Genomic DNA, 27,448 nt, shown 5'->3' with positions numbered 1-27,448 from the left:
AATCCCAGAACGACAGCAAAGGACCTTGTGAAGATTCTGGAGGAAACAGGTACAAAAATATCTATATCCACAGTAAAACAAGTCCTATATCGACATAACCTGAAAGGCCGCTCAGCAAGGAAGAAGCCCCCGCTCCAAAACTGCCATAAAAAAGCCAGACTATGGTTTGCAACTGCACATGGGAACAAAGATCGTACTTTTTGGAGAACTGTTTGGCCAAAATGACCATCATTATGTTTGGAGGAAAAAGGTCAAGGCTTGCAAGCTGAAGAACACCATCCCAACCGTGAAGCACAGGGGGTGGCATCATCATGTTGTGGGGGTGCTTTGCTGCAGGAGGGACTGGTGCACTTCACAGAATAGATGGCAACATGAGGAGGGAAAATGATGTGGATATATTGAAGCAATATCTCAAGACATCTGTCAGGAAGTTAAAGCTTGGTCGCAAATGGGTCTTCCAAATGGACAATGACCCCAAGCATACTTTCAACGTTGTGGCAAAATGGCTTAAGGACAACAAAGTCAAGGTATTGGAGTGGCCATCACAAAGCCCTGACCTCGATCCTATAGAACATTTGTGGGCAGAACTGAAAAAGCATGTGCCAGCAAGGAGGCCTACAAACCTGACTCGTTGGTTGAGACGCGTTCTAAGCGAAAAACCTGTTTAGCACAGGTTAGCCTACGATGCAAAAATGTACATCTTGTTTTCTGTTCCATCTGAGAAATTCCTGCACATCCAATGTCCTACCAGCCAATTAATTAACTTGATCTCCACTGTAAAAAGCATCTAGATATTATTTCCCCTTGCTTCTAGCCTAACATTTGGTTTGCAACAACAGGCGGTTGTACAATCATTGCTGTCTGTCCATCGACATTTACAACATTGTTTCAATATTGAAATTCGATCTCCAATTGAGAATTAACATCAGGACAAGGAACGTCTTTTCTCAGCCAGTCAGTCATGAATCCGCGTATTTTTTATTGATATATAAACTCAGCAAAAAAAGAAACGTCCCTTTTTCAGGACCCTATCTTTTCAAAGATAATTAGTAAAAATCCAAATAACTTCAAAAGATCTGTTTCCCATGCTTGTTCAGTGAACCATAGACAATTAATGAACATGCACCTGTGGAACGGTCGTTAAGAAACTAACAGCTTACAGACGGTAGGCAATTAAGGTCAGTTATGAAAACTTAGGACACTAAAGAGGCCTTTCTACTGACTCTGAAAAAGACCAAAAGAAAGATGCCCAGGGTCCCTACTCATCTGCGTGAACGTGTCTTCGGCATGCCGCAAGGAGGCATGAGGACTGCAGATGTGGCCAGGGCAATAAATTGCAATGTCTGTACTGTGAGAAGCCTAAGACAGCGCTACAAGGATACAGGACGGACAGCTGATCGTCCTCGCAATGGCAGGCCACGTGTAACAACACCTGCACAGGATCGGTACATCCGAACATCACACCTGCGGGACAGGTGAGGGATGGCAACAACAACTGCCTGAGTTACACCAGGAACGCACAATCCCTCCATCAGTGCTGACTGTCCACAATAGGCTGAGAGAGGCTGGACTGAGGACGAGAGGCTGGACTGACAGTGAGGACGTTTCTTTTTTTGCTGAGTTTACAAAGAAATGTCTGTCTGTAAACCTTTGTGTAAACCTGTCTGTGTGATTTGACAGGAGTACATAGACTTCTGTATAGTCTGCCAGTGTTGAGGTTCCATGGTCAGATAGACTGGAGTTTCTGAAAGGCTGGTATATCCTCATCGGCTCCATTCTCAAAATCCAGACAAAGGTAAAGTTTTGTACTGTGTGTCTGTGCCTTCACATACATGTTTAATTTGTGGTGACAGCGTTTGTTCTTTCCCCCATTCGATTCTGACCCATTACAATGTCTGCAGCATCTTTCTCATTTTGATGGGAGTCATACACTACATGGGTTACTTCAAGAGGTACAATGTAAGACACTCATGTTGAATTCAACACTTGATGCTTCGCACAAGCCCTATTATTTAGTTAAGTGGAATATTTGATCAATTCCACCAGAATTCCATTGATGTGTGTATTGTGCTGGGGTATTCCTAGATTCCCACTCTGACCCCTGAGAGCAGCGTTTCAGTACCAGAATCTTCTACCTGGGGTACCGTTTCTGTGGCTGGATCGTGCTCAGGCCCTGCCACAAGATCAAACTGGAATTGATCTTTGTGTTTTGAGTGTTGACACCTGCACCTGTGTGGTTGAGTGATAACAGAAAAAGGAGACCTAACTGGGAAAACTTATTTTATTACATTAACCATTTTGTTTAGCTGTGAGTTTTGGAACACAGTATCAAGAGTGCCTGTTCTCCTTGACCAACAGAGATGACACATATCCTATTTTCCAAGGACATACAGCAGATTAGTTATTTGGTGTGGCTGTTCAGCAGAGTCTACCTCTACACATTCATCTCCTTCTTAATCATTGATACCTACGACACCAGCAAGGTTAGGAAACATTACAGGCAGTGTATACAGCCAGCAGACATGAACCCTTTCCCTAACGTCAAGTGATTTCTAAGCCTAATATTTTGATCTGCTGTTCGAATATGCACTTCTGTTATTACATTTCACCTGATTTTTCTTCCTTTTTACAATTCTTTCTATTCAAAATATTAAATCAGAACAATCCTCCTGTTGTTTGTCTTGCAACAACAGGAGTGGATCCCAGTGTCAGCTCTGCCTGTGTTCATGTCAGAGTGCAAAGACCTGCCCACCTCAGCATGCTACCAGGTCGAGGGGAGTCGAGCTCCAGTACCTGCTCCTCAATAACCAGCTGCTTCGCCAAGTGAGATCAACCTGAGTGACATCACAGGGGTTTGATGTTTATTCAAAATCAACCAATGCAACGTAACTAACCTCTGAAAAGTTGTTCCCCCCGACTCACGAGAAAAACAGATCTGAATCAATAGACTGAGCCATAGTGGACCTTTGTCTCCTGAAGTTAGAGATTATTAAGAAACCTTACCGTGTACATAACCATGACCAGCACATTACTATATGGTTTAGTCCTGCAAAACTATGTTATTGTCCTGGACTTCTAGACCCATTTTAAATCACATCTACCAGCCAACTCTCTAAGCAGTAGCATCGAGCCTGGGGATGAGGTAGGACCTGTTATGAATAGTCACGGAGTAAAATGCCTGATCAACTTCTTTACATTTTATGACCACATGAACATAGGCACTGATATGCACCAGCTTTATAGGTGAGATGATTATTTGAATGTACTGTAAACATTAAATAGTGAATCGTTCAAAGACTTTCCACCATTCATTTGATTAATGTTGCCAGAAGTTGCCTTTCCCTAAACATATTTTTCCTTAGCCCAGTAGATTGTAGCTTTTTAGCTGGAGTTCCAAAGGACATTTTGCTTCTAGTTATGAGCGAGCATTGAATCAGAGTGGATTAGGATACTGGAAACAGCTTGATGCGTCACTACAGACCCGCGTTCGATCCCAGGCTGTGTCACAGCCGAACACGACCGGGAGACCCATGAGGCGGCACACAATTGGCCCAGCGTCGTCCGGGATTTCCTTGTCCCATCGCACTCTAGTGACTCCTTGTAGCGGGCGCCTGCAAGCTAACGTCGGTCGCCAGCTGGACGGTGTTTCCTCCGACACATTGGGCTTCCGGGTTAAGCGAGCAGTGTGTCAAGAAGCAGTGAGGCTTGGCAGGGTCGTGTTTCGGAGGACGCATGGCTCTCGACAGCCACCTCTGCCGAGTCCGTAGAGGAGTTGCAGAGATGGGACAAGACTAACTACCAATTGGATATCACGAAATTTGGGAGAAAATGTGGTAAAAGCACAAAAAGTGTGTTAAAATGATTTATTTCCCCATGGTCAGCATAAACTGGGAAAAAAATAAAAATAATAATTGCTGGCCTGCACAAAAACATTTTTTGCGCATCATATTTTTGTTACTCTATCAACATAAGATTGTGTGTCTAAATTTAATTAAAAGGTGTTTATGACATGTCTGGTAAATTGGTGTCAAAGTTCATTGCAATGTCTGAATCTTCACATACTGAGAACAGCTGAAAGCCATATAGCCGTCACCATATAAAAAAAATAATGAAAATCTCTGCCAGAATAACATTTCTGTACAATAATAGAAAGTGTCAACTCAAACACTATATAGAAATAAAAACACAATTCAAACATTTCAGCAGGAGTCAAGTTCATGTCGCTTCTTCCAACTCAAACCTGGTGATTCTACAGTAGTGTGGGGGCTCAGATCCTGTTTCCCTGCAGAGAAGACGGTCCACTAATCCATTGAAAGTTGTGTGGAGTTGGAGACCCATGTAATTGACTGTGTGAGCCCGACTGTGTGAATCCAGAGTGTAAAGGGGAATACTGTCATGAATGTCTGGCAGAGGTTATTTGGGTTCACAGGGTAGATACATTTTTCAGCTGTGGTAGAGGAAACACTGTGATTGCATCAATCTTGAGAAGCTCGTGCCTGGGCAGGTAAAAGTGGGATAGTCAGTCTGGAACAGGCTGTGAGGAGTTCAGGAATGAGCTGAAGTTAGAGGATAGGTAGGCAGACATAAGGCATCAGTCTGGGCAGGGCTGGCTAGGGACAGCGTCAGAGCTGGGAGGTAGTGGTAGTGGGACCCGCTGCTCGTCCATCCTGTTGGCCTGGGATCGCAGGATGAGGCTTAAGAAGTCCTCGTCTGGGACAGTAGAACCCTTAGTGGGGAGAGGGGGCACTGTAGACCGCTGGTCATTCAGTCTAGAACCCTACACAGGCACATTGGAACAGACCAGATTTTGATCTCAAATCAACAGTCAGTCAATTTCTGAAATATAGTATTTTTCAATAAATTTGGTCCATGAGTTACAATTCATCATCTTTACAATCAGTACTAAGGTGTAAGCAAATGAGGCTTTTACTAACTTCTGAATAGTAAAGTCATTTTCAGTGAACCACCTAAAATTGCCTACTGTAGGCTGTCTTGATTACCTGGCACTTGACTAGCATGTCGAAGAAAACGTCATCAGCCTGAGGCTGGTCAGTACTGGTCATCAGGGGACTGCACGTGGTGGGGGGGCTGAGGGAATGATTGGAGCTGCAGAGACGTAGACCGGGGAAGCTGCTGCCCACGCTGGCTCTCTGCTCGTCCAGCCGACGGCCCTGGGAGGTGGCCAGCAGGTCCAGGAAATGCCCAGGCTCCAGGTTGGCCTCGCACACGGAAGTAGTTACTTGAGGTAGCAGAGGACAGAGAGGTGAGGAAGGGGTGATGATAGAAAGAGGGAAAGGAAGGAGTAGTTTCAGTTTAGCCTGAAAGCTACATCTCCTTTGCCAAAGCAATATTATTTTTATTATGAACACAAAATTCAAGGAGGAAAAATCACAAGTAGATGAGCTCCTACCACCAGTGAATAGGATAAGGAAGGCACGTACAGGAAAGGCATTGGACGATGCGTAGGTCACAAAGTGCCAACCAGGCACATTGGTAGACAGACACATGGCATGCAGAGGGTGGGCGAGACTAACTTACATTTCCTCATGGCTACGGGTGGGGTGGTACAGAGAGAGAGTGGGTCGATGAGACTGCTCTGGTCGTCCAATAAGGAGCATCTTTGGTCTTCCATTCTGCTGCTCTGGAAACGACTTAGGAGGTCGAAGAAGCCTTCATCACCCAGAGTGTCAGAACCTCCAATCTACAGGAGAAAAGAGGCACAAAACACCCACTAAAACAACCAGAAAAGTCTCAGATAAAAAGGATATCCTTTTTATGGTTGTCATTATAAGACAAGAATTCTACAATAGACTGCACAACATGCCCAGCCTCCATGTCATCTACTGTAGCTAAACCAAAGTAGGCTGTTGAACCCGTAGGAATGCATTTAAAATAATAGCAATAGACCAATTATATGATTACGCTACTATGTAGGCCTATCTCTACGGTTGAAGCTACCGTGGCTTCTGACTTCTGTGTTTCCATCTCTGGGGCTGTGGGTTTGTTCCTGGTGTCCTGGAGAACTCTGTCTCTGGTAGGAGAGCTGTGCTTCTTGTGTTTCTTTCCTCTGAGCCGGTTGATAAAGAACAGCTTGGAGGCGGCCTTGGCCATGCTGGATTTAGGATTAGGAGGCCTGAACACGCCTTCGTCCCAGTTCTGTTGTAAGGGCAGTACATGAAGACAAGTGTACCGGTACATGAAAGGAAACATGGAGGATGGGGGCGTGATAGGTGGTGTGTGTAGGCAGTTTAGTCGAGACGTCACCATCGCTATATAACCAATCAATAAAAACAAAATTTACATACACTACCGTTCAAAGTTTGGGGTCACTTGGACGTTTCCTTGTTTTTGAAAGAAAAGCAATTTTTTTATCCATTAAAATGACATCACATTGATCGGAAATAGTGTAGACATTGTTAACGTTGTAAATGACTATTGTAGCTGGAAACCGCTGAATTTTTATGGAATATCTACATAGGCGTACGGCGGCCCATTATCAGCAACCCTCACTCCTATGTTCTCATGGCACGGTGTGTTAGCTAATCCAAGTTGATCATTTAAAAGGCTAATTGATCATTAGAAAATCATTTTACAAGTATGTTAGCACAGCTGAAAACTGTTGTGCTCATTAAAGAAGAAATAAAACTGGCCTTCTTTAGACTAATTAAGTATCTGGAGCACCAGCATTTGTGGGTTCAATTACAGGCTCATAACAGCCAGAAACATAGACCTGTCTTCTGAAACTCATCAGTCTATTCTTGTTCGGAAAAATGAAGGCTATTCTATGAGAGAAATTGCCATGAAAATGAAGATCTAGTAAAACGCTGTGTAATACTCCCTTCACAGAACAGAGCAAACTGGCTCCAACCAGAATAGAAAGTGGAGTGGGAGGCCCCGGTGCACATCTTAAGCTTTTCTTTTTTATTGGCCGGTCTGAGATATGGCTTTTTCTTTGCAAAAAGGACATTTCCAAGTGACCCCAAACTTCTGAACGGTAGTGTAAATCAATACAATAGTAACATGACGGAGAGGGGGTATTCCTGCTCATAAGAATATGTAAATGTATTAATATGCATGTGTACTGTACATATTTTTGTACCCACCTCCACAGTTTTTTCAGGACTCAGTCCTACCACCTCCAAGTTCTCCATACTGTTACTCCTTCCTTCTGACTTAAGGCCTGAAACGAACAAAATCAGAAGTCGGTGTGTGTGCCATATGTATCTATTTGCATGTGTCACTTTGCCAGGCTTGCACCTGGACTGACTTTGAACTACAGATTTGAGTAAGGTTCAGCATAATGAGTTCAAATGGAATAATGGTTATTTATAATAATATTATATGCCATTTAGCAGACGCTTTTATTTAAAGCGACTTACAGTAACCCGTGTCAGTACATTTTCGCATGGGTGACCTGAGCCACACAGGACCATATTGATTTACACTAATTAATATATATATATATATATATATATATATATATATATATATATATATATATATATATATATATATATATATATATATATATATATATATATATATATATATATATAAGTACATCATAATAATACTGTAGCATTGTTACTGGTAGGACGGTAAGGACTTGTACCTGGTAAGGTATTCTGCTTCCTGAGGTTCTCAGTCCGAACAGAGCTGTTGCTGTTAAAGTTGGAGCTGCTGTTGGTGTTGAGGCTTGAGCTTGGGTTCTGACCCAGAACCAGCAATAACTTCAGGTCTGACAAGTTCATCCTGGCTGTTGCCTCGCTATTTTTGTCTCCAGTCTGGACCAAATACAGGATGAGAAGTGTATTAGAGAAAAAAAACATAACTGCATTAAGAAGAACACAACTTGAACACAGCTGGGGAATAATCTGGCCATATAGAGAGTCGAGGTGTTGTTGTCCTCACCCCTCCCCTCGGTACTGGAAGAGATTGCCTCGTTCATTTTATTCATACGGAATTCCTAGAGTTGTGACTTATCGGACAATAACGAGCAGGTTCATTCCATGAAGAAAGATCTGTGACTAGATGATAGGTAACATGCATTAAATAGGGAGGTGGAGTAAACATTGACCAGGCAGTATACCTCTTTGGATATCTCCAGATGTTTCTCAGCAAAGTGAACGGCATCCTGATGATTCCCCAGGGCCGTGTGGGCATTTCCTAAACTCCAGCACGCTCTTCCCTCCCCGACTCTGAACAAACACAGAAGGACAGACAGAAGGGAGATTGAGTAATTGCCAACTCAGAAAGTACACTTCCCTACTGTGAACACTTTGCATAAGCCTTTTGAACAATGCATGTCTTAGGCAAAGAAGATGGTCTCGATCAGAGGACTCATAATTAAAGATGGTCATACACGATCGACAACCATAAGCAACCAAGTGTGTGTACCTGTCCTTGAGCTCCCGTGCGATGATGAGGTGTTTGAGGTGGTAGTCGATGGCTCTCTCGTAGTCGCGCAGCAGTGTGTAGGTGTTCCCCAGGCTGTAACAGGCCTGAGCCTCCACAGCCTTGTCCTTCAGCAGCCTGGCCAGCTGCAGAGTCCTCCTGGGGGGGGGCAGAGGTCAAAGGATGATAAGGAAGAGGTCACCAGAAACTAATCTTGCTTGCCCCTAACTGTGGGGCTTTGGTAAGAGATTTCCAGAAACATATTCACTTATAATTCCACCCCCCCACACTTTTCCTTCTTTTTTGGTTTTTATTCTTTCCCACGTCCAAACATACATGTACTAACTTGGCAGTAGTGTCTGAGAAAACCCTGGGCCTTTGATGGTCAATTGGTCTAAGGAAGTAAGTCCACTCACTTGTAATGTTCAGCTGCCACTCCAAACTGGCCCAGGAAGATGTAGGCGTTCCCTAGGTTACAGTAGGCCCTCCTCTCAGCCGCCTTGTCGCCAAACTCCTTAGCGATGAGGAGACGCTTCAAAACAAATAATGGAAGAATTTGAGTGGTCCGAGTGATATGTTCTCTTTTCTACTAAATAAAGTAACGAGAACATATAATATCATACAACAATATTCACACATGCATCATATATATATAAATATATAATAACCCTGGTAGTCATGTACTAAGACTTGTGATGCCACTAATTTAGGGTATGTACCTGTTCATGGGCCCCCACAGTTTTCTGGAAGTTTCCGAGCAGATAGTATGCGTTACCTAGGTTACCATAGGTTCGTCCCTGTGCTGCCCGATCCTCCAAGTCCTTCACAATGGACAGGTTTAATCTATACAATAAACAGACAAAAGTATTAAGGGTACCATTCACCAAAAGTAACGTATGTAAGTAATGTAATGTACACTGTCATTTATCAGCCGACGCCATCATATAAAGTATTTAAAAGGTCACAGACATTCGAAAAAGTCATACTTATTCACCATTACACTCTTCTTTACATCATAGGCAAACTCCATTATAGAAACCCACTGATTAACTCACTCGTAATACTCTGTGGCTTTGACTAGCGCAAACTTGGCCTCCTCTGGGATTTCTCCTGGCTCTGCTCCAGTCCAGCAGATACTCTTCCCCTTGGAGTAGTAAACGTTGCCAAAATTATACAGCGCTCGGGCCTGCCCAACCTACACACACACACACACACACACACACGCACACACACGCACACACACGCACACACACGCACACACAGAGAGGAACAGGCCAACACAACCAACATTGTAAATACTTGCCCAGCACACAAAGAGGGTTGGGCGTCAAACTAGTCTAGACATCAACACATATAGTTGAAGTCAGAAGTTTACATACATAAGGTCAGAGTCATTAAAACCTGTTTTTTCAACCACTCCACAAATTTCTTGTTAACTATAGTTTTGTCAAGTCGGTTAGGACATCTACTTTGTGCATGACACAAGTAATTTTTCCAACAATTGTTTACATTTCACTGTATCGCAATTCCGGTGGGTCAGAAGTTTACATACACCAAGTTGACTGTGCCTTTAAACAACTTGGAAAATTCCAGAAAATGATGTCATGGCTTTAGAAGCTTCCGATAGGCTAATTGAGATAATTTGAGTCAATTGGAGGTGTGCCTGTTGTATTTCAAGGCCTGCCTTCAAACTGTGTCTCTCTTTGCTTGACATCATAGGAAAATCAAAGATATCAGCCAAGACCGCAGAAAAAGAATTGTACACCTCCACAAGTCTGATTCATCCTTGGGAGCAATTTCCAAACGCCTGAAGGTACCACGTTCATCTGTACAAACAATAGTATGCAAGTATAAACACCATGGGACCACCTAGACGTCATACCGCACAGGAAGGAGAAGCACTCTGTCTCCTAGAGATGAACGTACTTTGCGAAAAGTGCAAATCAATCCCAGAACAGCAGCAAAGGACCATGTCAAGATGCTGGAGGAAACAGGTACAAAAGTATCTATATCCACAGTAAAAACAAGTCCGATAGACATAACCTGAAAGGCCGCTCAGCATGGAAGAAGCCACTGCTCCAAAACCGCCATAAAATAGCCAGACTACAGTTTGCAACTCCATATGGGGACAAAGATCGTACTTTTTGGAGAAATGTCCTCTGGTCTGATGAAACAAAAATAGAACTGTTTGACCATAATGACCATCGTTATGTTTGGAGGAACAAAGGGGGAGTCTAGGCAAGCCAAAGAACACCATCCCAACCGTGAAGCACAGGGGGGGCAGCATCATGTTGTGGGGGTGCTTTGCTGCAGGATGGACTGGTGTACTTCACAAAATAGATGGCAACACGAGGAAAATTATGTGGATATATTGAAGCAATACCTCAAGACATCAGTCAGGAAGTTAAAGCTTGGCCGCAAATGGGTCTTCCAAATGGACAATGACCCCAAGCATACTTCCAAAGTTGTGGCACAATGGCTTAATAACAACAAAGTCAAAGTATTGGAGTGGCCATCATAAAGCCCTGACCTCAATCCTATAAAAATATTGTGAGCAGAACTGAAAAAGCGTGTGTAAGCAAGGAGGCCTACAAACGTGACTCAGTTACACCAGCTCTGTCAGGAGGAATGGGCCAAAATTCACCCAACTTATTGTGGGAAGCTTGTGAAAGGCTACCCAAAATGTTTGACCCAAGTTAAACAATTTAAAGACAATGCTAACAAATACTAATTGAGTGTATGTAAACATCTGACCCACTGGGAATATGATGAAGCTGAAGTGAATCATTCTCTCTACTATTATTCTGACATTTCACATTCTTAAAATAAAGTGGTGATCCTAACTGACTTAAGACAGGGAATTTTTACTATGATTAAATGTCAGGAATTGTGAACATCTGAGTTTAAATGTATTTGGCTAAATACATTATGGCCACAATCAGTGGTCTTTCGATCCAGTCTAGCACTAAATCTTCATTAAACAAGGTCTTGATGTTATGATTGAACGTTTGAATAAGATATGTGTTGGGCTGGAACCAAGATTAGAACAGCATGTTTCTCTCCAGGACCAGGGTTTCTGAGTACTACTAATTACAATACAAAAATATTATTTACTTGTGTTGGATTCTAGCTTGAAATATACTTATTCATGTTACCATACTAGAACTTATTGATTACGTTACATGTGAGGATGGTTTATGTTGAGGTCAATGGAGGGTGGATGAGAACTAGGTGTATGGAAAGTTACTTAGTGAGGAAGGGGGAGTGAATAAAGTTGACATTCTGTCAAAACATGGTGTTGTTGGGCCTCCCGAGTGGTGCAGCGGTCTAAGGCACAGGGAATTTTTACTGCGATTAAATGTCAGGAATTGTGAAAAACTGAGTTTAAATGTATTTGGCTAAGGTGTATGTAAACTTCGACTTCAATTGTAATTATTAATCACTTATTCTAGCCGTCACCACAGACCCGGGAGCAGTCACCACAGACCCGGGAGCAGTCACCACAGACCCGGGTTCGATCCCAGGCTGTACCACAACCGGCCGTAATCAGGAGTCCCATAGGGCGGCACACAATTGGCCCAGCATCATCTGGGTTACGGGAGGGTTTGGCTGGGGAAGCTTTACTTGGCTTATCACGTTCTAGCGACTCCTTGTGGCAGGCCGGGCACCTGCAGGCTGACCGTTCAGTTGAACGGTGTTTCCTCTGACACATTGGTGCAGCTGGCGGTTGTTAAATAGAGCGGTTTGGCGGTGGGGAGTTGCAGCGATGAGATGAGATCAAAATTGGAGAGATAAAGGGGGTAAGAGACAAATCTCATGGCTCCTAAGGAGGGAGGCAAAGGGCAACAGTTTGGTTTCAGTAACTGATAAGGTAGGACAGCCGTGGATTAGAGAGGAGTGAGGATTTTGGCGTCAGGTCAGGTGAAGTGACAAGGAACAGTCCTGTTACACACACACATACTTACATGCACACAAAGGGTCTAGCAGGAGGAGGGGCCATGACTACACCAACGAGAGGAACCAATTAAGTTCCTGACTAGCAACAGATGTATTGGCTGTCTAGATGGAAGGAGTTGACACCCCACCTAGTAAGAGTGTATAAATACTGTATATGTGCTTGTGTAAACAGGTATTTGTCTTAGCAGCTGTTTGACCTAGTGGGTGAATAAACTTTGAGCTTTTCCTAGTATTCCATTTGAGTTTTTACTCTGTTTAGAACCTAACACTTGTGATTTAATTATTACGTTTGAATGTCTCACCTTATCGTACATCCCTCTGGTAATGTCATAGTGTCTTTGGCAACAGACCACTGCTTCATCAAACCGTCCCAGAACCTTCAGGGTGTTTCCAAGGTTGCCACTGGCTTTTGCTTCTCCAAGTTCATCCCCAATGGTTCTGGAGAGAAATCACACCCAAACACAGAATGAGAAACGTCAATGGCATACTGTACCATGAGACATTCTTGACAGAGAAAAGAGAAATTAGAATTTGCTTCACAAATCAGCATTTGTCTCCCTACTCGAGTATCCCCATGGGATACTGTGACCTGGGTGCTTTGCTTACTTTCTGCCCAAACCAACAAACGTATCACTTCGCCAGTCCCCCAGTAGCCTCTGTAGAGTCCAACAACTCCATCTTAACTCCTCCTCCACATTTACTGGATTGGTTGAGCAGTGTAGAAGAGAACCTCCCAAAAGTGTTCCCCCCTTCTCGTCAAGACCAGAATATATGGCATTTCGTTTCACGTGTTTATTTTACACCTGCTACATTAGGTTAGGTCAGAGTGAGATTGTAGCGGTGTTCTGATGTCATGGCGGTGCTGTGTACCTGATCAGTGAGAGGTCGTGCTAAGTGTGTGTACCTGGTGAGGGTGAGGTCATGGCAGTGGTATTCCAGAGCCTTGCTGTACTCCTGCAGGTGAAAGTAGGCATTGCCCAGCTGGCTGTAGATTGCGCTGAGGATCTGGAGGTCCTCTGTGCCCACCTGGATGGCCGACTCAAAGAAGGAGACCCCAGCATGGTAATCCCCCACCTTACACTGCCTCTCTCCCTTCAGGGCCAGCTCCAGACAGGACATCTCCATCCTAGAAGGAGAAAAACCCTTTATAGCCCAATTTCTGTGTGTGTGTGTGTGTGTGTGATCAGACAGTCTAGGAACAGAAACTCATTTAGGAGGAAAGTTGAGGTATACTTCCATCAGTTCTGAATTTTAGATGGTTCAGGTGTGGAAATTATATATTCAGAAGGATAAGGCAAAACACTTCTGGATTTTAAAAGGTTGAATAAAACAGGGTGCAGAACAAAGGGGGAAAACAAAAAATGTATGCAACAGAGTCAGTCACGTTCTCCCCGAAAAACTCACTACATGAACATCCTTATCCGTTCATTCTCCCAGTGCCAGGCCCAGAACATAACATAAATCTAGCCTATAATCCATCTGGTTCAAAGTAGACCATATATTACACATAATAGATCATTCTAAGACTACTATAGCGGATTTGACAGCTAGAAACTCAACCTCGGAAGACGCCAAGTTCTGCCTATGGGCACGTGAAATTTAACCGTACCCAACATCTTTATGAAAGGAATTTTTATTGCACCTGGACATTTTGTGTGGTAGCCAGGGTAAAACAATATTAACACCAGAACCGCATGCCCTTTCAGCATAAGTACCCGCTAGAAAACATTGCCTGGGCGTCCCCTTTAGCATACAATGCAGTCGGAAAGTATTCCCACCACTTGATTTTCTCCACAGCCTTATTCTAAAATAGACCCCCCCTCAATCTACACAAAATTCCCCATAATGACAAAGCAAAAAACACTACATTTACATAAGTATTCAGACCCTTTAATCAATACTTGGCTGAAGCGCCTTTGGCAGCGATTACAGCCTCGAGTCTGATGCTACAAGCTTGGCACAACTGTATTTGGGGAGTTTCTCCCATTCTTCTATGCAGATCCTCTGAAGCTCTGTCAGGTTGGATGGGGAGCGTTGCTACACAGCTATTTTCAGGTCTTTCCAGAGAAGTTTGATCGGGTTCAAGTCCGGGCTGTGGCTGGGCCACTCAAGGACATTCAGAGACTTGTCCCAAAGTCACTCCTGCGTTGTCTTGTCTGTGTCCTTAGGGTGGTTGTCCTGTGGGAAGGTGAACATTCACCCCAGTCTGAGGACCTGAGCACTCTGGAGCAGATTTTCATCTAGGATCTCTGTACTTTGCTCCATTCATCTTTGCCTTGAGCCTGACTAGTCTCCCAGTCCCTGCCGCTGAAAAACATCCCCACAGCATGATGTCGCCACAATTCACCGCCGGGATTGTGCCAGGATTCCTCCAGAAGTTACACTTGGCATTTAGGCCAAAGAGTTCAATCTTGGTATCATCAGACCATGGTCAGAGTCTTTAAGTGCATTTTGGCGAACTCCAAGAGGGCTGTCGTGCCTTTTACTGAGGAGTGGATTCCGTCTGGCCACTCAACCATAAAGGGCCTGATTGGTGGAGTTCTGCAGAGATGGTTGTCCTTCTGGAAAGTTATCCCCATCTCCACAGAGGAACTCTATCAGAGTGATCATCAGGTTCTTGGCCAAGGCCCTTCACACCCGATTTCTCAGTTTGGCCAGCTCTAGGAAGAGTCTTGGTGGTTCAAAACTTCTTCCATTTAAGAATGATTGCAGTGTTCTTGGGGACCTTCAATGCTGCAGAAATTGTTAAGTACCCTTCCCCAGATCTGTGCCTCAACACATTCCTGTCTCGGAGCTCTACAGACAATTCCTTCAACCTCATGGCTTGGTTTTTGCTCTGACACTGTGGGAGCTTATTTAGACAGGTTTGTACCTCTCCAAATCATATCCAATCAATTGAATTTACCACAGGTGGACTCCAATCAATCTGTAGAAACATGAAGGATGATCAATGGAAACTGGATGCACCTGAGCTCAATCGAGTCTCACAGCAAAGGGTCTGAACACTTATTTACATAAGGTACCATTATTTAATTTTTATAAATTAGCACAAAAAAAAAAAAAAACATTTTCGCTTTGTCATTATGGGGTATTGTGTGTAGATTGATGAGGGGGGAAAAAACTATTGAATACATTTTAGAATAAGGCTGTAAAATGTGGAAAAAGTCAAGGGGTTTGAATACTTCCAAATCAAACTTAATTTGTCACATGTGCCGAATACAACAAATGTAGACCTTAATATGAAATGCTTACTTTACAAGCCCTTTACCAACAGTGCAGTTCAAGAAGAGTTAAGAAAATATTTACCAAATAAACTAAAGTAAAAAATAATTAAAAAAGTAACAAAATAACAAATGCACTGTATTTGACGAAACTGCAGAATATGCTCATCAGATTGTCAATTGAATCTAGTCTACAGGCTAACTCATCATGTACAAAATTAGTTGCAGGCCGGTGGCATCGTTTGTTTTCCGCTCATCAAGTTGGATAGAGTCAAGGATATGGTTTGCGTCATTCTGAAGGCCTAAAACAACACATAGCCTGTTCCTGTTTCCATTGCAATAAATTAGATTAGTAACAGAGTTAAAGTAAACATAGTCCTGTAACAGCTAAAACATAAGAGAAATGGTATCAACCCTCAAGGCGTGCTGTCAAATTAACATGAGCGCCAAAGCTGATAAACAGGCACACACTCCTCATTACACCATTGTTGTTCTAAATTAAAATCAACATATTCAACCTCCTCATTCAGCCTACTTTAAAAATGTGATGTTTAGCAACTTGCACAATTATAACCTATTCCATGCATTTGTCATTCATTCAGTGGGCTGGCATCAATTGTTTCACTGGATAGAGTCAAGGATATGTTTTTCATTATTCTAATGGCCTACTCCAACATGTAGCATGTTATCATTTCCCCTACAATACATTCGATCAGTAATAGAGTTATAGTAAATAAAAGTCAAATAACAGCTTATTTTTACAAAGTAAAATGTAAAAGAGAATGTTATCAACCCCAAAGGCATGGTCAAATTATTTGGTGCTGATAAAGGCATAACAAACTCAACATTATACCATTGTTGTTCTAAATGAAAAAAATCAACCTCATTCAGTTAGGCCTAACTTAAATTCAACTGTCAAGTAAGGTGCACAATTACCACCCCTTCATCCAGTTGTGATTCATTCAGTGAGGAGAGAGAGACTCATTAGAGCGTGGCTGGGTACCAACGTCCCACAGCACATCGTCTTGACGGATTATGTTAGGAATAAGTGTGGGGAAAAAAAAACTAAATACTTCTCTGTTGATGATTTAAAAATTCAGACAAATGAGTAGTGTAAAATACAAACATTTAGGAAAAGTCATGGAAGGAGCAGGTCATAGCTACAAAAGCAAACATCAGTGGCTGTTGGCCTATTGCGGTTCTCGTGTTAAATGCCGACAACGACCACCATCACCAGAACAAACACACATAAGATCGTAAATCGCAAACATAACAGTTATGGTCAAAGTGCTGTCCCAATCAGAGAATACCAGACCTAGCCTGGTCCCAGATCTGTTTGTGCTCATGGTAATTGCTGTCATTTTCAAGCCAAACATGGCATGACAATTGTTTGCATGATAGCACAGACGGGCACTCCGGGTACACCAGACCAATGACATGGACTGCTGAAATACATTTGTCATGTTGGTATACCGAACCAAAGATCATTCCACGAAGACAGTTCGGCTCCACAGCACACCCATCCGTGCATGTGGTTAGGATCTGCATCTATACTGTAGAAGTACACAGTCCACACCCTGCCACCACCAGCTTAAAAACAGCTGTGGTTGGTTACTCCTCAGGGAAGTTCTGTTGCTTTCTTATTAAAAAGTACAGCTTCAGGCTTCCTCGGATGCCACCATAGAGGCAGCAAAACAACAACAGGCATTTCTAAAAAATGGTCTCACCAGAAGAGTAGTGCCTTTCAGACTCTTCCTGGGTTAGCCTGAGGACGAGGTTACAGTACCTACCCGGAGAGTATACTGCTGAGGGAAGAGTAAACTATAGGATTATTATTATGTCACATCATAGTTACCCATAATTAGCATGGCTTTGTCCAAGCATGACTCCCCACCTCCATACAGCACAGCATATAACATGCTGTAGGCACACAGCCTGAAGTGGCAAAAACATGGTCAACTCAATCCAACACCTACAATACAGTAAACCCCTGCTCTCCTCACTACCAACCAAGCATTTTCCAGCATCCGATTCAAACGTCAATGAACATTAGCTGATAGGAAAATAGTACATTAATGAACAACCACAACCAATGTCCAAGACAAATCATTACTGTGATTAGAGTTCGATTAGAATATAAATGCCCAACACACCCATGCAAAGCTAATCGGACATATGGGCCAGTCATCCAGAGACTTCAGTGCTGCACCTATAGCTAACATACAGTACCTGCTGCCTCTCTTCATCCTAACCCACTCCCGGACCCTTGATAGGACAGACATCGCAAGCTTCTTGATCACTCGGTCACTGGCTTTGATCGAGACCGGCTCCTTCAGGGAGAGACAACTCAGTTGCTGTCCTTTGGCGTGCATACACATACCAACGGCGGTGAACCGTTAGCTAGCCCAGATACAGCAACAACAAAAAATAAAAATAAATATATATATCCCCAGGAAGACTCTCCAATGTCGACACAGTCTCTAAAACCGTCTCTCTGACCTGCAGTAACAGCACAACTTCAGGCTATAACTGCCTTCTGTCCTGGACTCCTAACCCCTCCCAGTTAGACGTCCAGAGCATCAAATCTTCTGTTGACAGACTAGTCAGGGCTGCAGTTGAGGTAAAAGTAGGTTTCACATACAGGAATGGGATCAGGGGTTGTGGTAGTGACCACAGTAAGCAGGGCTTAGCCGACGGCAGCATATCGTCTCCTCCCTCCTCTTGGCCACCTGCTGGTGCGTGTCACATCTCATTAGCCAGCATGTTCAGAGGTAATTACAGGGGATAGCTAAGTGGCTCCGGGATTGACTAATGCTTTTTGTTACAAAATACCTGTGAATTCTGACTGAGGCTGGCATACCCACTCCTTATGACACCTCAACGAATGTGGATCGAGTGTTCGTCTGCTGATCGTTCAGCACACTGTTTTAGGGACCAAACGCTGTGGTCCCTAAAACAGAAGATCAGCATTCCTGCAAATTTATTTTGATTTTTGAGAAATTAATCTAATTGATTGCACCCAAATTGACCATGGTGATGGGTTCTGTTCAAGTGCATCTGCCCACCTGGCAGTTTTCACATAGACTCTTTGCTGCTGCTTTGGCCCTCGTGCCGTAGCCCTGTGTGTCAGACTCGTGCCGTAGCCCTGTGTGTCAGACTCGTGCCGTAGCCCTGTGTGTCAGACTCGTGCCGTAGCCCTGTGTGTCAGACTCGTGCCGTAGCCCTGTGAACAACACCTGTGCGTTGATAGCAGCCAAGTCAAGCATGTTGTAGAACACAGCAACAGGTCAGCAGCAAGTTCCTCCTTTCACCAAGTACAGCCATGCCATCTGATCCGAAACATTATCCAACACTCACTCACCTGCTGCCTGATATTGATCCTTTCCCAGATATGGAAAGCCGTTCAGCATGAATCAGAAATGTCTGGATCATCTGAGACGTTTTCATTTAGATCTTGTAGCAAAGCTAACGCAGCATGTGCATCCATTCGTCTTGGTCTTGCCATAGTAAATTACGCATGCTCTCACTGTGTAGCATACTCCATTACGGTCTAGAGGAAAATTCCACCCCAAAACTCTTTTGGTATTTGTTTCATTACTCCATTGCTGAGATAATTCCCAAATGTTTTGCTTGTCAGCAATCAAGTTAAGATATTTTAGTTTCAAAATAAGGAAATAATCCCTGTATGATGCATTTTGTATCATATAATGCAAAACAGTATCAGATGCTAAATATTTTTCAATGAGAAACACTGCACCAAACATATTGGATGTAAAATTCCACGACTAGAATCTCCTCGGTAAAAAACGTCAAAATGAATGATAGATTTCAGAAATCCTACTATTTTGAGGGAGTGTATACTGGTTACGGCATCTCAAAATTGACAAAACGGTACTACATTGTTCAAGCAAAGGTCTTTAAAACATGCATTTATTTATTTACATCCCCCCATTTCATGATATCCAAGTGGCAGTTAGTCTTGTTCCATCGCTGCAACTCCCGTACGGACTCGGGAAAGGTGAAGGTCGAGAGCCAGGCGTCCTCCAAAACACAATCCTGCCAAGCTGCACTGCTTCTTGACAAACTGCTCGCTTAACCCGGAAGCCAGCCGCACCAATGTGTCGGAGGAAACACCGTCCAGCTGGCGACTGCGTCCGCATGCATGCACCCGGACCGCCAGAGTCGCTAGAGCTCGATGGAACAAGGACATCACGGCCAGCCAAACCCTCCCCTAACCTGGAGGATGCTGGGACAACGATGCACCGCCCCATCGGTCTCCCGGTTTTGGCCGGCTGCAACACAGCCCGGGATCAAACCTGGGTCTGTAGAGATGCCTTAGACTGCTGCGCCACTCGGTAGGCCCTCAAAGGTATTTTAAGGGAGTACGCAAGCACAATCATTCAGGTCACCTACTAGGCGAACTGAAGCATGCTGACAACTTAAAAAACTGCTGGTGTTTGGTGGAGTGATAGTGGGTACACCATTTTGAGATTATAATTAGAAAAGATGAATGCAATACAATGACCCGCCCTGTTCTTCATTCACAATTGGTGATTACATAATTATGCATTGTTCGCTTCCCCTCGCTCATCAACACCCATTCTCCCCCATGCTACTGTACTTTATTTAATCTATTGTTATATCTGTGAAATTAGTTTTGATTCAGTTTTGAAGCAATTATGGGGGTGATTATCAACTGGGCACAGCACCTTCAACTCTAGGAAAAAGGAGTGGAGCAGGCCCTAATGTCAGGAGGGGCAATGGGAAAAACCATTTAAAAAAAAATGATATGTCCAAACTGGTTATAACCATTACATTTTTGTCATATTAAGATTCTAACAATGACAATGTGTTATAGGGATGCACGATATATTGGAATCAGATGATATTAGCTAAAAATGCTACCGTCGACCCGATGTCTAGTTTAACGCCAATGTGCAAAGCTGATGTCAAAGCTGACATGCATACCTCTATAACGTAGGTACATGACGCCACGTAAAATGTAGCGCTACACAGCATTCCTAACCTAGCCCACAATGTCTGCTGTGTGGATCAAGCAGTCAACAAGTCGAGCAGTCATTTGAAAGAGTAAAACAATTTCAGCGAGACAAATCAAAAGGCGAAATCCATTAACACCAAGATAATGGAAATCATTGCCCTTGACAATCAACTGTTCTCTGTCGTGGGTGATGTTGGCTCTTCGCCTACTGGTCGATCACCGGTTCACACGCTATTTTTCCAAATGTTGCTCTACCGGAGTTACACAGTAATAGCATTACTGCCATTAGCTTCACGACTGACATTTGGACCAGCGATATCAGCCCCATGAGCATTGCTGAGTCTGACAGCGCAGTGGGTCGTCGAGGATTTTGTACTGAAGTCATATGTCGGGCTCATGAATATGCTAGCCGTCATACCGCTGCTGCCATTTCAATGGCATTTGAGAACATGTTTGAAACATGAACACACTAGCTAGCTCCAGTCGAACAACTGACTTCATCAACTGCACCTGCAGCAGACGTGACACCCTGCCAAAAATCCCAGTGAAGTGAAGGAGGGATGGGCCTTCCCAGAAGAGAGTCTGATGAAAGTTATGACTCAAGCAAACAAATGTTAGCTGCATTTTCTTTGTACATACGGAAACGGTCCCTGAAATTGATTTCATCAAAATCATTCAGTGGGTTGCTCATGTCTATAACCACCCTTCTGGCTGGCATTTGTGGTGCTATTTGATCATCATCGAAAAACAGTCCAGGTGCCATTGGAGAGTTCCTCAATGTGCTTGACACCTTGATAAGCTAATTTCCTGACAATGGCTCACCGCTCTTCATACTGGGCGACTTCCAACTTCCAGACGTCTGCCTTCAATTCATTTCTTTCCATCTCCCCCTTCTTGCCTCGTTTGACCTCACCCTTCCCCAAATCCCCTCCAACTCACAAGACAATGCGCTTGACCTCATCTTTACTAGAGGCTGCTCGGTACTAATCTCACTGTTAATATACACAATCACAAAGAAATCAATCAATATTTAGTTGAGGAAGGTTATGAAAATCATGATAGAAAAGAACAGAATAGCATGTTGAGTTTTATTTATCTGTGCTTAGTAGCCAAGGCTATGGCTGTGCCATGCTCTTCTATGGCATGCCAATGAAATCAACTTGTCAATACACATTTAACAGTAAGAATATAACAGAAGAAAATCTGATATTTTTCTGAAATGTCTATAGCTGATTGTCACCAGTAGCCTTTGAGCAACACGCACAGATCCATGGATATTCTAGGAAAAAGTTATATTTTGAAACAGAGACCATCTGCACAATTTGTAGAAGTGAGTAGTGACCGACTGCCTCGATCTTATGTAGTAAAATTTGAAAGTGTTGTTTTTTTTGTGTTTTTACTCAGAGCTACAAAATGGTATATATACAAAATGGTATATAGCTCAGAGCTATAGAAAATGGTATATCCTACACTGCAGTTGGGGAACAATGGGAAAGTAATTATGCTTTGAAAGTTGATCAACTTGTAACCCCACTTTGGAAGAAATGGCTCTTGGATGTTTTGGTACACCTACTGGAGAGCTTCTCTGTCTAAACCTATTCAGCATCGGTCACACCCTCTTCAGCCTAAACCCCACCCATCTTTTTCCTCTTTCTTGTGCTTTTTGAGGTGGCAAGAATGGTGTCACAATAAAGGAGTTAGTCATAGGCCTAATACTGGACACTTATTGACAGATGCACTACATGGCCAAATTAGTGGCTTTGGTCATTTCAGCCACACCTGTCACTGAAAGGTGTATAAAAATGGAGCATACAACCATGCATTCTCCATAGACAAACATTGGCCTCACTGAAGACCTCAGTGACTTTCAACGTGGCACCGCCATAAGGATGCCATCTTTCCAACAAGTCAGTTTCTCAAATTTCTGCCTTGCTGGAGCTGCCCAGGTCAACTGCAAGTTGTTATTGTGAAGTGGAAACATCGAGGTGCAACACTGGCTCAGCGGTAGGTGGTAGGCCACACAAGCTCACAGAACAGGACCGCAGTGCTGAAGCGTGTAGCGCATATAAAAATCGCCTGTCCTTGGTTGCAACACTCACTACCGAGTTCCAAACTGCCTGTGGTAGCAACGTCAGCACAATAACTGTTCGTCTGGAGCTTCATGAAATGGGTTTCCATGGCCGAGAAGCTGCACACAAGGGTAAGATCACCATGCGCAATGCCATGCGTCGGCTGAAGTGATGGAGTGATGAATCAAGCTTTATCATCTGGCAGTCCAATGGACTAATTTAGGATTGGCTGATGCCAGGAGAATGCTTCCTGCCTGAATGTATAATGCCAACTGTAATGCTTGGTGGAGGAGGAATAATGGTATGCGGCCGTTTTTCATGGTTCGGGCTAGGCCTCAGTTCCAGTGAAGGGAAATCGTAGCGCTACAGCATACAATGACATTCTAGACGATTCTGTTCTTCCAACTTTGTGGCAACAGTTTGGGGAAGGGCCTTTCCTGTCCCAGCATGACAATGGCCCCCGTGCACAAAGCGAGATCCATACAGAAATGGTGTTTGCGAGACCGGTGTGGAAGAACTTGACGGCCTGCACAGAGCCCTGACCCTCAACCCTATCGAACACCTTTGGGATGAATTGGAATGCAGACTGCCAGCCAGGCCAAATCGCCCAACATCAGTGTTGGGCCTCACGAATGCCCTTGTGGCTGAATGGAAGCAAGTCCCCGAAGCAATGTTTCAACATCTAGTGAAAAAGCCTTCCCAGATAAGTGGAGGCTGTTATAGCAGCAAAGGGGGACCAATTCCATATTAATGCCCATGATTCAGGTAACCCCTACACGAGTTTCAGTCACCCCTGATATGAACTTTGGAGAAAGGTTCAACTGACGGATATAACGAAGTCAAATGTCCATGATGGAGATAGTATCTGCTGCACAACTACAGCAGCACAACAGGAACAGGGTAAGAACTCAATTTCCCACAAGGCACTGTGGTGGCCCACTACTTATCCTCCAGTTGGGTAAATAAGGCCAATCTGAAGAAATCCACTTGTCTGTATTTAGTGCATTAACTCATTAAAAATGGGTTGTTCCACTTCAAAAAGCACAAAAATAAATACAATTGGATTGACACCCACCGTCGCTGATTGTTCTGAAATTGTTTCTGTTAGAAACAGATAAGATTATAATTCCTGCAACATTGTTACAATATATATACACATTTAAAAAAAAATGTAAAAAATAAAACTAAAAAAAAAATCGGATTAATATAATATTCAATAAATATAGTCCCTAACATCTGATTTGTACCAAACATGTTTCTAACCAAGTTAGACATGAGGAATCCAATGAAATGGTTAAAAGCCACCCAGGGACCCTCCATTCCCAACGCCAATCCCACCTCAACAAGTATATAGTATCAGCTATGTCTGAAAGGAATATGTCTAACTCACTGTCTAAAAACAAATGTTGGTCCAAAACAGATTTTGGTACTGTATTTATTAAAAAATTATATGAATCGTATAAATTAAAATGGCCAATTTGGGTGCAATCAATTAGCTGAATTTTTAAAATATATTATATTGACAAAATAATGTTACAGGAATGTGAATCTTATCTGTTTCTAAATACAGAAATAATTTCAGAACAATCCGAGGTTGGTGGCTGTCATGGCTTGGTGAAATGACATGGAACGACCGTAATGACTGTCCTGGCCCAAGGTGCCCTCGGCTTGGGTGTATGCTACGGTGAACCACTATGTTTACCTATTAGCTTTCACAAGGACAGGTGGCAACAAAGCACTGGTTAGGTCACACCTCCGGTCTAAATTGTATTGAATTAAGGTTTCAGTCATGCACATGGCAATGACAGATTATTTGTCTATTGACCAGGATCTTTACTCCCAGTAAAATGGGGCGGGTTATTTTTTTTACAAGGAAGAGAGACGTTGCTATGTAATCTACACTATACCGGTTTGCTCCATTTCCAGGCAAACCGGTCTGCGGATGACAGTTGGACACATTTTGAAATGTGCTTCAGTTCAGAGACAAGCTCCAAAATGGAGAGCAGAACATTCAGTCTGCACTGTGGAGGACCGAGGCCAAACTATAAAGACAAAAAAAAAAAAAAAAAACTAAAAAAAAAAGTTTTTTTTAACACTGCTTACAACCTCAGGCCTGTTAAGGCTACTTCAACTCCATATCACTGGCCTACCACTGGGATGTCGGTGTACTGAGACTGAAGGAGAGAATCGCCTACCTCCGGTCACTGTCACCACAGGGAACACAGATTGAACTAACCAATACATCAAATGACATTCCAAAAGGGTGGCATAGTTACATGCCCCAAAATAAGAGGAGAGAACACACATACTTTATATAGATATGTGGCGGGAATGAAGCACTTGCTCCTCGTCCTGCGCGCTAAGCAGAGAAACACTGCTGTCCATTTTGGGTGCATAACAAGTACAGAAGTCATTATGATCCAAATTAAAAACCAGGCAGAGAAAAAGAGAGCTGGAGAGCATGGTGGAGGAATCACAGCCAACCATACACTTTGGAAGAAATAAAATGTAGTAGCTCAAATAAAAACTAAACCAGATGCAAACCATTTCAAAAGGAAGTCAGGCAGACACTGCTGTGCGACTGCCAAAGGGTAAGCGAGACAGTGGAAAAATACACCACACAAACGTTGCACAAGGGGAAAAACAACAGCAAAGACCTCACAAGTAACCCCCCCCCCCCCCATATCTCTTGATTACCCCCTCTCCGTTTCATTAGAGAGAAACTGGAGATTCTGGGTGAGAAAAAAGGCCTTATTCTCCATGTGCAGCACAATAGCAACACAGACTCAGTGACACAGGTACAGTAGCAGCAACCAGAAGCAGAATCAGCTGGACAAAGCGGAATCAGCTGAGCAGTCTGTCAGTTAAACTCCACAACACCTGGAGTTTTTTTGGACCAGACTATAGAGTGGTCGGGCAAGACATTCAACGAAGGAATACACACATTCAGCGTGTAAAGGGTTAGGGGCTTGAACAGAACTGTGTACGCCAAAAGTCAAGGTCAGAGAGTTTCATATATCAAGCAAGCTTCACCTATAGGCAAAACGGCTCATTTGTAAAGCACACTAACTCCAATGTTATGGTGGCTTAACAGAGAAAAGCATTGAAGTTTCAATGTGCTCTCTCAGTAACATACAGTAAGACCAGGCCTCGTACTGGAAGGATTAGGGCCAGAATCCTGTAGAGCAGGATGGGCAACCACCCCCCTTTTGTATGCCCTAATAAAAGTCAGGGTGTCAATTTACTGGGTTAGAGTAGTATAATACACAAATTTGGTTGTGCATCAGAAGTTCCTCTCTTGTTATGTCAGCCACTCAATTAGCCCATGTCAGCTAAAACATGTTCTATTGGCCGAGCCAGCTATCTGAATTTGTAATAATCAAGTTCGAATTATGGACAGGGAGGCCCACATTGATTTGTCAGTCACTCTGAATGAGAGGATGCAGACCGGAGAGTCACTACGGCCCCTCATGAGGAGTTCAGATTTGTTGTGGCATCCAGCCCCATCAAAATTGCCAATCCCTGCTGTAGAGGGTTCAACGTAATCACAACAAGGGGACAAGGGAGTGAGACTGCAGGCCCAGTAGTGTGTAAAAGGCAACCATTCATAGAAGACTTTGTATTAGGGTTGCCTGCATTTCAGCTTGGATGTTTGGTTTGGATGTTTGGAAGGCTTCTCATTCTCAACCCTGGTTTTAGCTTCTTTTACCTACTTTCAAGACTGATTAAAGACAAGCTGGTGGGCCAGGGCAAGTTATTTGGTTTTCTAGATGGATGGAAAGAAGCGCGAAACACCACAGATAAGCAAACGAGTCATCAAGACCTGATGGGAAATTTGCTGTACTGTGGATTTGGGTTGCACTGTGTGGCTATGAATGGGCTCCCGAGCGGTGCAGCGGTCTAAGGGACTGCATCTCAGTGCTAGAAGCATCACTACAGACAACCTGGTTCGAATCCAGGCTGTATCACAACCGGCCATGATTGGGAGTCCAATAGGGCGGCACACAATTTGCCCGGGTTTGGTTGGTGTAGGCCATCATTGTAAATAAGAACTTGTTCTTAACTGACTTGCCTAGTTAAATAAAGGTAAAAAAAATAAATAACATGAAAACATCATGAACATGCCCACCATGCTGGAGTCAGGAACTGGTACAAAGTCAGATCTGACACACCACCCATTGCCCAATATTGTGTCCTATTCAGACAGTAATTAAACCTAATGAAATATACCAGTTGATTTCGAAATATATGACCTACCTTATAGATTAAAACTGTTTTACCCTTATCATAATCTTAGGACCAATCAAGCATTTTACTCCCTTGTTTACATTTTGTTGATTGGTCCACTTGGTAGTATGCCATTTTTCGCTGTTAGTGTATACCAGATCAGTACAAAGTACGCAAGAGGCGTCTCAAGCACAGAACAATAAAACATAGTGTAGCGTACATATTCATGCATTTAGACTTCAATTCCATGCACATTTCCATATGAGCCCCAAAGTTAATAAGAAACTGTTTTCATGCGTGGAGTCGTCTGGCACGTTCGCATTAGTAGCCTGATAAACTTACCTTATAATTGTGTATTCGGATTCGCCCATTATTCAATGTGGCTTAGACTTCAGAAACCTAACAGCATATCCTATACATATTTTCAATTTCGCGGTAATGTCGATTTTTAGCAAATAGACCGTTTCATTGAAGTGAAAAATGTTTGCCTCACTACTTTCGCCAGTGCCCACCCCCCACAAAATCCCAAATTGGCCAATGGCGCTAAACACAACTTGAAGCAAACCACGCCTTATAGTAAC

The 27,448-nt window shown here is 43.3% G+C and overlaps 1 protein-coding gene across 2 annotated transcripts; it reads right to left on the bottom strand.

Annotated features, from left to right (window-relative positions):
* Positions 1-3,849: 3,849 nt before the first annotated feature.
* On the bottom strand, positions 3,850-27,392 carry LOC139406784 (G-protein-signaling modulator 2-like). Of its 2 annotated transcripts, none has more exons than XM_071149818.1 (14): positions 27,210-27,392; positions 13,256-13,477; positions 12,654-12,789; positions 9,450-9,589; positions 9,114-9,237; positions 8,811-8,926; positions 8,398-8,553; positions 8,090-8,198; positions 7,613-7,784; positions 7,104-7,180; positions 5,959-6,156; positions 5,539-5,701; positions 5,001-5,239; positions 3,850-4,777 (listed from the first exon to the last, which is right to left on the bottom strand). In XM_071149818.1, exons 1-14 carry the CDS (start codon positions 27,236-27,238, stop codon positions 4,592-4,594), a joined length of 2,067 nt encoding a protein of 688 aa, XP_071005919.1. In that variant the 5' UTR covers positions 27,239-27,392; the 3' UTR covers positions 3,850-4,591. The 2 variants fall into 2 exon arrangements, with proteins under 2 accessions (XP_071005919.1, XP_071005918.1); XM_071149817.1 differs by lacking the exon at positions 27,210-27,392 and adding an exon at positions 17,802-18,240.
* Between the last annotated feature and the right edge of the window lie 56 nt (positions 27,393-27,448).

The sequence above is a fragment of the Oncorhynchus clarkii genome, chromosome 4, assembly GCF_045791955.1.
Source record: "Oncorhynchus clarkii lewisi isolate Uvic-CL-2024 chromosome 4, UVic_Ocla_1.0, whole genome shotgun sequence".
NCBI classification, from domain to species: domain Eukaryota; kingdom Metazoa; phylum Chordata; class Actinopteri; order Salmoniformes; family Salmonidae; genus Oncorhynchus; species Oncorhynchus clarkii.
The sequence above is the reverse complement of the archived record's forward strand: the minus strand, read 5'-3'. Positions and strand labels throughout refer to the sequence as shown.